This window comes from Drosophila teissieri, chromosome 2R (assembly GCF_016746235.2).
Source record: "Drosophila teissieri strain GT53w chromosome 2R, Prin_Dtei_1.1, whole genome shotgun sequence".
Classification (NCBI taxonomy): Eukaryota; Metazoa; Arthropoda; class Insecta; order Diptera; family Drosophilidae; genus Drosophila; species Drosophila teissieri.
This window is the reverse complement of record NC_053030.1, coordinates 3522327-3534201: the sequence shown is the minus strand read 5'-3', so window position 1 is coordinate 3534201 and position 11875 is coordinate 3522327. Positions and strand designations below refer to the sequence as shown.

The 11875-nt window shown below is 36.9% G+C and overlaps 1 protein-coding gene across 3 annotated transcripts; it reads left to right on the top strand.

Annotated features, from left to right (window-relative positions):
- Nucleotides 1-971: 971 nt before the first annotated feature.
- Nucleotides 972-10815, top strand: LOC122613378 (activating transcription factor of chaperone). 3 transcript variants are annotated; one of them, XM_043787528.1, is made up of 5 exons: nucleotides 972-1143; nucleotides 1866-2156; nucleotides 2211-2321; nucleotides 9388-9677; nucleotides 9742-10815. In XM_043787528.1, the coding sequence occupies exons 2-5, from the start codon at nucleotides 1988-1990 to the stop codon at nucleotides 10312-10314; spliced, it is 1143 nt and encodes a 380-aa protein (XP_043643463.1). In that variant the 5' UTR covers nucleotides 972-1143; nucleotides 1866-1987; the 3' UTR covers nucleotides 10315-10815. The 3 variants fall into 3 exon arrangements, with proteins under 3 accessions (XP_043643463.1, XP_043643462.1, XP_043643464.1); XM_043787527.1 differs by having other exon boundaries at nucleotides 973-1143; nucleotides 9388-9680; XM_043787529.1 differs by lacking the exons at nucleotides 972-1143; nucleotides 1866-2156; nucleotides 2211-2321 and adding an exon at nucleotides 6211-6355 and having other exon boundaries at nucleotides 9388-9680.
- The last annotated feature ends 1060 nt before the right edge of the window (nucleotides 10816-11875 follow it).

Below are 11875 nucleotides of genomic sequence, written 5' to 3'. Positions count from 1 at the left end.
TGGCTGTTAACTGTGAGCTGAAAAACGCAACAATGAGCATGATCAACCCACACGCAAAGTTTGTGAAAGACAAAGTAGCAGGGTCGAGTGTTTTTGGCTCCCCAATTGTAAAACGGAGGATTAAGGATGGCTTTTACCCATAATTATCACAAAATTGGGGAACCAGGTTTGATGGGGATTTTTTTCTACAGCCACTTAAAGCCGCACCAGTAAAAAATATTAATGCGTTCGAACTAATGGACAAGTATTATATACTGCGATACATATTTATGAAAGAATAGTTCTATATTAGGTGATCATATTTATTGGTGTGTTTAACATTTTTAAAGATTCTTGGAAAGTGTCAGAAACTTGTGTAATGCGTCAACGGCATGTTCTTTCAACTAAAAGAACACATCATTTAATAGTGGTCACCTTAAAATATGTTTTACTTTTGCAATTTTTCATTGCAACTCTTTATTAATTTATTTAACGGTAAAAAAGAATTACTGTAAACTTTAAATGTAAGTGTTATGCGTTTTTTAATGTAGATAATTAGGACAAGTTTAACCAAACGGTATTATCCATTTATCTGCAACTATATTGTGTAAGTTAGAGAATAGAATACCCAGAACAAAAACCAATGAACTATCGATAGACATTGAACAATCAGCTTCGCTCTGTATCGAATAGTTAGTATTCGAACACCCGCATATTATTATATCGCCGTGAATACGGTTTTATTCTCGATGAGGAGACTAGAGTCTTCGGTACCGCTATGTCCGTATACTTAAATACCTTTTGGGCTCACTACCGAAAAAGAAAAATATTAGATATTACACACTTAGAAGACCTTGAACAAATGCTATTCAATTTTTAATTTTTTATAGGTATTATTATTATTTGTGTGCTTTTAATTTGAGTGGAAAAATTGTGGATTATTTAGTAAAAAGTAGCGGAAGGCATTCCCCTATCTGGTAACACTAATTCCAACAGCACTCATTATCGTTCCAAATGAAACGCAAAAAGGTTCAAGTTTTATTTTCTCCCACGTTTTCAGCATTTGTAATAACGTAAAGATGGCTCTATAGTTTGCGCGCAAGCAAAAACAACCAGCACTTAGGTGCCCAACCACAACAAAATGGAAACGTATAAAAATCAACCGTGAGTGTGCACCAAGTTAAACTCTCGCTAATTTCGCAATTTACCTCGCCCTCGGCGTTGCATATTTATTGTAGCTGTACTTGTGTTAGTGGTATTGCCTTGTATGGATTCTCTATTGACCATGCTAACGTGGCAAATCAAAACTGTGAGGCATGCCACCTGTTTGTAAGGTAGAGAAATTGGCTGACGCAATCGTCGTCTGGAGTTGTGTAAAGTGCGTTGCAAGACGCCTGCACGTGCGGAAATAGGATGACTTACCAGACTACGCCAAGCGGACGCACCCCATGACAGAAGGGTGCCGATTTCAACTCTATGTTTGCATTCTAGATTTTGCATTAAACTTATCATAGAACATTATTAGAATATGACTAAGCTAGTGAGGAGTGCGAGGGAGAAATTTCAAATTTGTTGGCTATCGATGTAATTTGGCGAAGAAAACTAAAATAAAAATCTATATGCTTTAGCTCAACTGACGGACATGGCAAGATCGACTCTTGACAAGATTATGTAGACACCTTTTAATACCTGTCACATTCATTTAATTTTTACTACATGAGTAAATGGTATAATTAGAATATAACAGATACAGTAAAATGCTCGAAACTTATAAATTAATTTTTTTTTAATAGGGTAGCGACTATTTATTATCACCTTGACTTGTAATTTAATTCGATGGCTGTGCACTGAAGTAATTAATTTTTATTCGTTTATTTACTTTTTAGTGCCACCATGGCATCTTCACAACAGCAAAAAACACCGCAAAAACAACCATTCTCATTCTTCGAACCGGATTTCTTACTATCAAAACAAAACATATCTTTGACCCCTGACTTGAATTTTGAACATGGACGCATCATTTCACCAAACCATGGAGGGTTTGCAGTTGCCCAAGGAGCTGTACTGGGACCTCAAGATGGAGCCGCAGTCCCCAACATCGGTTTTGGGCTCCGATCTGTTTCCGCTTACTGACCCAAACGATACGGAGTGGTTGTATGACGATAACTTTGCAAATGGTTGGTGGTTTTTGCTAGATTTTTTGGAAGGATTTTTAAGGTTTTTAATTTAAGGCATTACTCTTATTGGCGATGACGAAGCTTTGACCCTGAACGAGGCAGCCTCCCTCGAGTTGCTTAGCGAAGAGGAGATGGTTGTGCAGATCTTTGACCTGAAAGATGAAGGTAAGTTTATTTATTTTTTTTATTGAATAAATGTTCCTGTGTCCTACGCATAGTTATGCGCAAAATCTAGAACAATAAATATGCTAGGAGTTATTACACATTTGCCAATAAAAATATCTTTTAAATGATTTTTGATTTTTTATGTTCTTAAATTTTAATAAACCCTGTCTAAACTTATTTATAATTTGAAACTCTTAATGATCATAGGGCAACAAAATTCATTGAAGTGTATGTAACAAGTAAAGGGAAGCTTTTCCGACTCCATAAAGTGTATTCATGTCACTCGCCGAGTTAATCTGGCCATGTCCGTATGATTATCAAAATCTCAAGAACAAAAAGAGCTAGAAGGTTGATATTAAGCAAGCATTGTCATGTCTAAACTTCTGAAAAGGGTTTACATTTCTATCGATATGCCAAAAAAAAATTTGGGCACCTTAAGTTGTCCGACTCATCTTTTATTTTAGAAGTTTTTTCGGCGTACTGTGGTCCATGATATTAGAGAGTCAATAGAGAGCGAGCAATATACAAATGTATATATACATAGGTGTCGCTATTTGGCGCTAATGTGCCATCTCACTTTTCTATTTGCATATTCAATATATTGCAATTCTATATCTAAATAACAGATATCCGGCGAGGAACGAGACCATAACGTTGAAAGTCTGATACCCGTTTCTCAGCTATTGCAAGTGGGGAGAAGAGACTTCAAAACTGGCAGTTTATTGGCGGTTTGTGGGTTAGAGTGGGCGTGGCAACATGGGTCAACAAACTTTCGCTGCGTCTATGTCTTTGGAGTCTGTATGCTTAATCTCGCTTTTGTAGTTCCTGAGATCTCGACGGTCATACGGACAGAGACGGACGGACTGACAGACGGGCATGGCCAGATGGACTCGGCTATTGATCCTGATCAAGAATATATATACTTTATATAGTCGGAAGCGCTTCCTTCTGCCTGCTACATACTTTTTAACGAATCTTGTATACCCTTTTACTCTACGAGTAATGGGTATAATAAGATACACAATACGATAAATAAGTATGGCTATGGTGAAACACTAAAAATAAAATATTTCAATTTTGAACGTCTTTAAAATTTCCGTAAAAAAGATTTATATTCATATTAAAACTCATCTATTGTATAAATTAATTTTTTTGTTTATATATGTAAATGTCCTTTTTTTTTGCGGGTTGTGCCTTGCAAGGTATGAGAAACAAAAAAAAAATTAGTTCCTACAGCTCCATTTTTGATTATCAGTGTAGGATCAAGTGAATTTCATTGTCTGAGACGTTAGGGGCTTGCACATCAAATGGTTTCGAACCTAAAATTCGGACAAGTGAAGTTGCGGAACCGGTTTCAAGTTTACTTTGTTTTCGTGTGCGTATTTTGGCCCTCATTAACTTCTGCATGAGCGCGGTTTTGTATTATTGTTTTCACCGTGCATTTTATTTTTGTTGATCAACGTTGCCCCAAGCCAGCGCTTTAATGGCCAACAACAAAAGAACAACAACGACTCAGATCGGTCGAGAGCATTGAAGTCATTTTGCGATCGTTTTTTTGCGTTACTTGATCACGCTTTAAGCGAGTGTTCGGTGGGGCTCTCCAATTCTCTCTGTAGCAATCTCTCTTGACTCTTTGCTGACGTTCGGTTCATACATTATGAATTCAATAGATAACCGCTGGATTGTATGCTTTTCCAGGTAGGAACTCGATCAATTCTTTGGTGGTTAGGGCTCTCTTTTTTGTTTGGATGCTTTATCTAATAGTGTATATTTGGTTACTGAGTTTATATAAAGTGTTTGCGATCAATGAACCATTTCACGTGGTTATGACCATCATAATTTTGGTATTTTTAGGGCGGGCAGGAAGCTCCTTTGTTTGAAATGTAAATTTTTACGGAAGACGTGCCCCCCGTTTTGAGGCTGTAACTAAGGCGTAGGTATATTTCACAAATTAATTTTAAAAAAAGGATTGTGTTTAACCATGAAGGCATGACAATATATTTTGGTTATATCAAGATGTTGGGAGATTACTTCTGTTAAAGTCTCAAGCATGTACAGTGTACACATATTAGTTTACACATTTGAGAAATGTTTTGATATTTTTTCATTTTTGTATTAGTCCTGTAAGTTTCTATCGGTAGGCCAAAAATTTCTTTGCCGCGCCCACTCTGCGCCCCCGCCCACAAAGTGTTGAAACTTTTATATATTCTTTTTTAGTCGTGTACATTTTTATCGATTTGCGAAAAAAATTTTGGCCACGCCCAAACACATTTCCACTTCATTATTGTTTTTACCTATTTCTATCAATATTCCAGAAAAATTTTAAAATTCCCATTCGCACTTTCACTAGCTGTAACGGGTATCTGATAGTCGGCGAACTCGACTATAGCATTATGTATTGTTTTAAAATCAATTAGTTTTTTTTTAAACTGTTTTAGCAAAATGTTTTTTGTTTTGTTTATCAGACTGCAAAGAAAATTCAGTCTAAGCTCAAAAACAGGCTGTAGTAGAATGTTTTGACTGTTATATTTCCGTTCCTCTGGTAAGAAATTTGAAAAAAATCTGGTTATAAACCAGATTACATTGTCTGAGATCCCCGAGTAAAGCCGTACAGCTTGTTTAACTTTTGTTCAGGTGCAGATCAATAAAACTAATAACATAAATATGTACCATAAATGTGCAGAGTCCGTTGGCTCTGATTGTGATTGCCCGCTGGTCTCAGCTGATAGCATCTCGGGCTCAAAATAAACCAACAGATTGATCTTAATGCAGGGCGCTCTTTGGGCTGTGCTGTTTTCCAGGGGCGGTCGCTCGCTCTTTCCCGCTAGTTAGCCGAGCAAAATCCATACGCAGTTTGCAGTCGGTACTCAGTACGAATCGCTACTCAGACGCGAGCGCTCGGATTGAATCTCGGCTTCAACTTCGATTGCCGCCCCGCATTTCATACGTCTTGAAAATACACGCATTGACTCCCCAACACAAAGAAAACTGCTGAATATAAAACGAGACAATAACAAATAAGCAAAGAGGCAGTGAACACAAAACCACAGGTCTTTGCGTTTTTTAAACGCTAAAAGCCAATCAAAAAAATAAATATTAAAATAAATGTGTTAAGTAATTCAGATTTTCTTCTGGTGTCTTTAAAAATAAAGTGCAGAAAATGTTCATTTAAGCATTAAAGTGGATAACGCTTTCCAAAGTTTGTGAAGTGAGTTGGCAGCTGTGCAGTGAAGGCCATTCGCACCTCTTATCGCTAATCACAGGGGAAAACATAACGGCTAGATTTCACTTGAAGCGATCATCGATTGGAAACTATATGTAGCCGGACTTAGGAAAATCGGCAGACCTACGGGAACATTGCAAGCACCTGAAAGTTCGAGTGCGGGCACCAAGGATTTTGTTAGCATGATACCACACTGTGGATACCGCTACATGTGGAACCGTGAAATTGTGATAAACTCGCAAAAGTTGGTTAAACGACGCTAATCAGGAACTTCAGATTTCCAACCACGCCGGCCATTTTGCGGCAGCAGTTGGATCCTACGGACAGAAAACCAGGATCCCAGGGACAGACGCGCAATAGAAACCCATAACTCAAATCCCTACATACAGTTTAAACCCTTAAATACTTTTCAAATACGTTTTACCACGTTCTCTTTTTTGTGTACCGTTTTTGTTTTTTATTTTTTTATTTACTAACTGAACTACACATTCTCCAGCTTTTTGTTTGTACTTTCTAAATTGATTCTGTGATTTTTACTTTCATTTGGAGATTTGATTTTACCTAACTGCTAATAGTTTTATATCATCATAGTATAGAAAACCGCTTTAAAATAGCTATTGTAACTTTTTGTTTATTACTTGATTATTGCTAGCTTTAGGCTAAAACATTTATATCATTCTACTCGTTTGTGGGTATATACCATCTATTGCTTTCATTTTCTTAATAACCACTTTTGGGGCAAAACAATATTCGACAAAACGATTCACTGCTGCCGCAAAAATGAGCACATATATATTTATGCAAGCTTATGGTGAGTTATAGGTTGATATGTTATAAGTAATTGCAAGACATAAAATTAACGTTCAGTAAACTAATCATGATAATTTTCTTTCCGCTGATTGTTACGTTTGTTTTGGATCGATTCAGTTTCCTTTATACTTTTTTTAAAATTTTCTTATTGTATTATGGAGCATTTAATTCTATATTTATAAAATTCATTTTCATTGGCATTAGCTGGCGCAGTATATAAAAGTATAAAACACATCCAAAAAGTTGTTTAGAAAATAAAAATTGTATACCCGTACAACATACAAACATGTGCATTTATTCACGTATCAAGGTGTATTTACAATAATACAATTTTTAAATATTTTAAATCGTAAAACATCGATCTACAATAAACGTTTTACATACATTTCCTTGATTTCATCTCTTACGATGTTTTTTCTAGGCTAAACAATCCGAGTGCACAATTATTTGCCTATAAAGTCAGTCTAGCTTCTAAGTTTTCGCTAATCATGCTCTCATTTAATATAAATATATGTATATTTAAATTTATTTTCCGTATGTCTGTGTGAACTGTCGATATAGTTGTATTTGTTGTCTTTATTTGATAATACGAATGGCCACATTGTTTGCTTTACATTAAATGGGACTTTGAAAAGTAACTCATTAATTTTTTTCGAATGGTGGTAAAAGTTTAAATCTAATTACATTTCAAAAATATACTTAAATATACAAATAGTACGTTTATACGTTCTAATTAATATATTATAACGATGTTAAGAAGATGCTTTGACGAAACAAAGTGGCATATATTTTTGTATATATTCTGTAATCGAATCGAGAGAAGAATCAAAGTAGGTATGTTCATCTTAATTTGTCAACTTATTAAAGGATGGCTTTAACCACGAACTAATTACACTTCCTTACTGTTATTGCTGCACTGAAATGCACAACACAATGTGGTGTTTTATATAACTTTATCCAGGGCTAGGCAGCTTTAGTTTACACACATTTTTATGTAAATGGAATAACGTAGTTACAGTTGCTCTGAATTAAAAATATTCAAAAGCAGCTGCTCGCGAGGAGATTGAACACATATATATCGATTGATTCGAAACTTGTTATGCTAATGTAGAATTGATCTTGGGAGAGGCGAATGCCTAATCAACCCCAGCCCAAGGTATCGCTGGGTCAGCTTTTACAAGCCAAACAGGTGTTGCAACTATGCTTTTGGAAGGTTGCACTCCCATCGGACTTTTCTGCGAAAAAATTCTGTATTCGAATTGTGGGTGCTTTTGTAACAAATAATGAAACTGATGTCGAACTTTGTTCAGTATTAAATGTCTCCGTCGCTCTTTAATATAAGCAAATTGAATACAACAGCAAATCAAACATATACTGAGAAAAATATTCCACACTCAATATGTAAATGTTTACTAAAGTTCAGAACGAGATACGAGTATACGATTATGTCCTTCATTTTAATGGAAATAAGTTTCAATTGAGAGTGAAAAAATATAGACAAACAAAATTAGATTTGATAAAACTTAGTCAGCGCTTATAAAGATGCAGGAAAATTCGTAGAGTATAAGGGTACACTATATTTGTTGAAAAGTATGTAACAGGCATTCATTTTTGATTTTTTTTCACCTGTTTATTAATCTTCTAATTTCTATATATTTAAAAAAAAATGGTTTTTGCCACGCCCACTCCAACGCCAACAAGCAGAACAAATCTATCACGCCCACACTTTTTACAAATTTTAATATACCCCAAAATTTTTAATATTCTTTTATTTTTGTTGTTTACCCCAATTATACCGATATTCCTGAAAATGTTGAAATTTCTGGTTCGCACCTCCACTACCTGAGTAACAGATATCTGATAGTCGGGGAAATCGACTTTACCATTCTCTCTTGTTATACCCGTTACTCGTAGAGTAAAAGGGTATACTAGATTCGTTGAAAAGTATGTAACAGGCAGAAGGAAGCGTTTCCGACCATATAAAGTATATATATTCTTGATCAGGATCAGTAGCCGAGTCGATTTGGCCATGTCCGTCCGTCTGTCCGTCCGTCTGTCCGTCCGTCTGTCCGTCCGTCTGTCCGTCCGTATGAACGTCGAGATCTCAGGAACTACAAAAGCTAGAAAGTTGAGATTAAGCATACAGACTCCAGAGACATAGTCGCAGCGCAAGTTTGTCGATTCATGTTGCCACGCCCACAAACCGCCAAAAACTGTCAGTGTAACTGTAACGCCCACAAACCGCCCAAAACTGCCACGTCCACACTTTTGAAAAATGTTTCGATATTTTTTCATTTTTGTATTAGTCTTGTAAATTTCTAACGATTTGCCAACAAACTTTTTGCCACGCCCTCTCTAACGCCCAAAAACCGCCCAAAGCTGCCATGCCCACACTTTTGAAGAATGTTTTGATATTTTTTAATTTTTGTATTAGTCTTGTAAATTTCTATCGATTTGCCAAAAAACTTTTTGCAACGCCCACTTTAACGCCCACAAAACCGCCAAAAACTGTATGTGCTGAAGACTCTCCTTCGCACTTCGAATAGCTGAGTAACGGGTATCAGATAGTCGGGGAACTCGACTATAGCGTTCTCTCTTGTTTTTTTTTTAATATGTAAACGGTTGGGGGGAAGTACACGGCCTTATACATTGCTCACACAAAATACTTTCTTAAATATTTATTTTTCTAGTAATTTATATTTTGATTATTTTTGACTTTTAATATTGAATAATGAAATTTATACCCTATACTTGTAAAGTAAAATGGTATACTGGATTTATTGAAAAGTATGCAGCAGATAAGAGGAACATTTTCCAAAGCTCTTTATTTTTACATGAATAAATATCAACATTTAGTTTACATTTTACCTACGCTAGTATAAGTGAGTATTAATTGTCAAGAATTAGTTTCTACAGGGTTTTGTAATTGTAATTTTGGCCAAACGACAAAATAAAAAAAATTGTCCTTTATATTTATTTATATGTATATTTGAATTTCAAAGTGTTAAAATTAATATTTTCGTCTTCTATTAGAATGTTTGTTAGACCAAAAGGCAACGTTAAACGGCGTCGATTATGAGAGTAGCAGCTATCAGACCAACATCGATGTTATAACTCAGGCCATAGTACCCGCAAACAAAGTACAATTCGCTGCGTCTTCTGACGCGGTTTCGTTTCTTACTGCCGCGGATTACCAGCTCAATGATGGTTCATCCACTATTCTACAGCAATTAACGCCGCCGCAGTCTCCGCCCCAATTCGATGCTTACAAACAGCTAGGCGATGCACCGCCAAAACCCGTGTTCGTTAAGACCGAGCAAAAGGTGGTAAGTTATAATATGAGTGTGTATTGGAAATATGTTGTTAATGAAACTTTAAATATTGCAGCAATGCTATACTCCTGATGCTTCAAACGCAGCATCTACCACGCCCTTTAACTTTAACAACTGGATAGGCGGCAGCGAAATTGCCCGCGAAAACCAACTCGTTGATGATATCGTCAATATGCGTGCCAAGGAGCTCGAGGTATCCACCAACTGGCAGCAGTTCAACGAGGACTGCGAGTCTCAGGCGTCTTCATCGGTAGACAGCAGAAGCACAGGAAGCGGAGTGTGCAGCAGCATTGCCGACGCCGACGAGGACTGGGTTCCAGAGCCTGTCAGCCGTTGCTCCTCGCCAGCTCAAACAACCATCGAGCAGTCTGCGTCCAAGCCAAAAAATCGTACTCGCACCTACGGGCGAGGTGTAGAGGATCGAAGGATCCGGAAAAAGGAGCAAAACAAGAACGCTGCCACACGATACCGCCAGAAAAAGAAACTTGAAATGGAGAACGTGCTGGGCGAGGAGCATGTTCTTTCTAAAGAAAACGAGCAGCTTCGTCGCACTCTGCAGGAGCGTCGCAACGAAATGCGCTATCTGCGCCAGCTGATCCGAGAATTCTACCAAGAACGCAAGCGCTAGGCTCTATGTTTTTTAAAATCAATTTTAACGTCGTTTGCAAGGTTATTGTTATCGTTAAACCCAAGACTCTATCATGCACCCTCACTGTTGCAATGTAATACTATCTATAATCCCCTGTTTACCCAAAGCTCTTCAAACCACCAAAGTACGCAGCCCGTCTTTTGTCCTTAACTTTTGGCACTTATGACGAGTCTCTGAATTCCGAAAAATGTATTGCCATGGTGATTAAAGGCGAGCCCATTCCCAAACAGCACAGTCCACTGTCACCTTAAACGTGTCAGCAAAATTTAAATTGTAAAATCATTTTAATAAAAACCTATTGATTTGTTTTTGCGAATCGGACAGTGTTGTGGCTGCTGTGCTATTTTAAATACACTATATTTTTTTATACTGGTAGCATCTTGACAGATGTAGTGAATTTATTTTAATTTTTCAATAATTTCTATTAATTCATATTATTCAACATTAATCAGCAATAAATCAAAAGGGTTTTAAAAGAAATATTAAGGGACATGACATTTTTTTGGCCGATTCATATAAGAATAAATTAACGGTAAGGTAAATTTATAAAGTTATATAAAAAATGTATGTAGGAAAAATGCTGACGAACTTGATATTTTTATACCTGTTACTCGTAGGGTAAAAGGGTATACTAGATTCGTTGAAAACTATGTAACAGACAGAAGAAAGCGTTTCCGACCATATAAAGTAAATATATTCTTGATCAGGATCAATAGCCGTCTGTCCTTCCGTCCGTATGAATGTCGAGATCTCAGGAACTACAAAAGCTAGGAAGTTGAGATTAAGCATACAGACTCCAGAGACATAGACGCAGCGCAAGTTTGTCGATTCATGTTGCCACGCCCACAAACCGCCAAAAACTGTCAGTGTGGAAATTTCTCCTTTGCACTTCCACCACCTGAGTAACGGTTATCAGATACTCTCTTGTTAGTATTTTAAATTAGAAATCATAAGCAACTGCCTAGTTGAAACATCTCCTTAATTTGCAATCTAAAAGTTTGTAAAATCCAATCCGCTCGAAGGGCAAAGCCGCTTTTCTTTTTTTAGTTTGCATGTAGGTACTTCAACATGTTGGTACCTCACCGTGTGCTTGTCTCGGATGCTGTAGTTGTAATCGGATTATGATTATGTCGATGAAAATGAGGCGAATATTATCACCAATTCCGCGTCCCACGTGCTTTATAAAGTGCATTGAAATTAAGAAGACCAATTAATTAAAGAACTGAAGATATACGCAGATGGAGATTAATACAGTTCAAACTGTTACACCAGGGGCTAGGGACAGAAAAGTGGGAAACCAAAACAATCCCTCAGTGCTGAGATTGAGATTGGGGTTGGGATATGGGAATCGGCATGGTCCCTTTGGGATTTTCTTGCCTGGACATTTTGACTGATGAGCTGGCGACGTGAGCCATACAACTGACTTGGCGTTGGTGACTGCCGCTTTTTCTTCGGGTTTCACTACTAAACTAAATTTTCCACATCGTTAATTTATATTAATATGATTTCTGTGTCAACGGTCGATGTGCTCGCCGTCTAG

Coding starts and splice junctions, on each gene's coding strand:
- LOC122613378 (XM_043787527.1), top strand. CDS start 1,988: ATGGACGCATCATTTCACCAAACCATGGAGGGTTTGCAGTTGCCCAAG. Junction 2,157..2,210: donor TGACGATAACTTTGCAAATG/GTTGGTGGTTTT, acceptor TTTTAATTTAAG/GCATTACTCTTATTGGCGAT. Junction 9,681..9,741: donor TTAAGACCGAGCAAAAGGTG/GTAAGTTATAAT, acceptor TAAATATTGCAG/CAATGCTATACTCCTGATGC.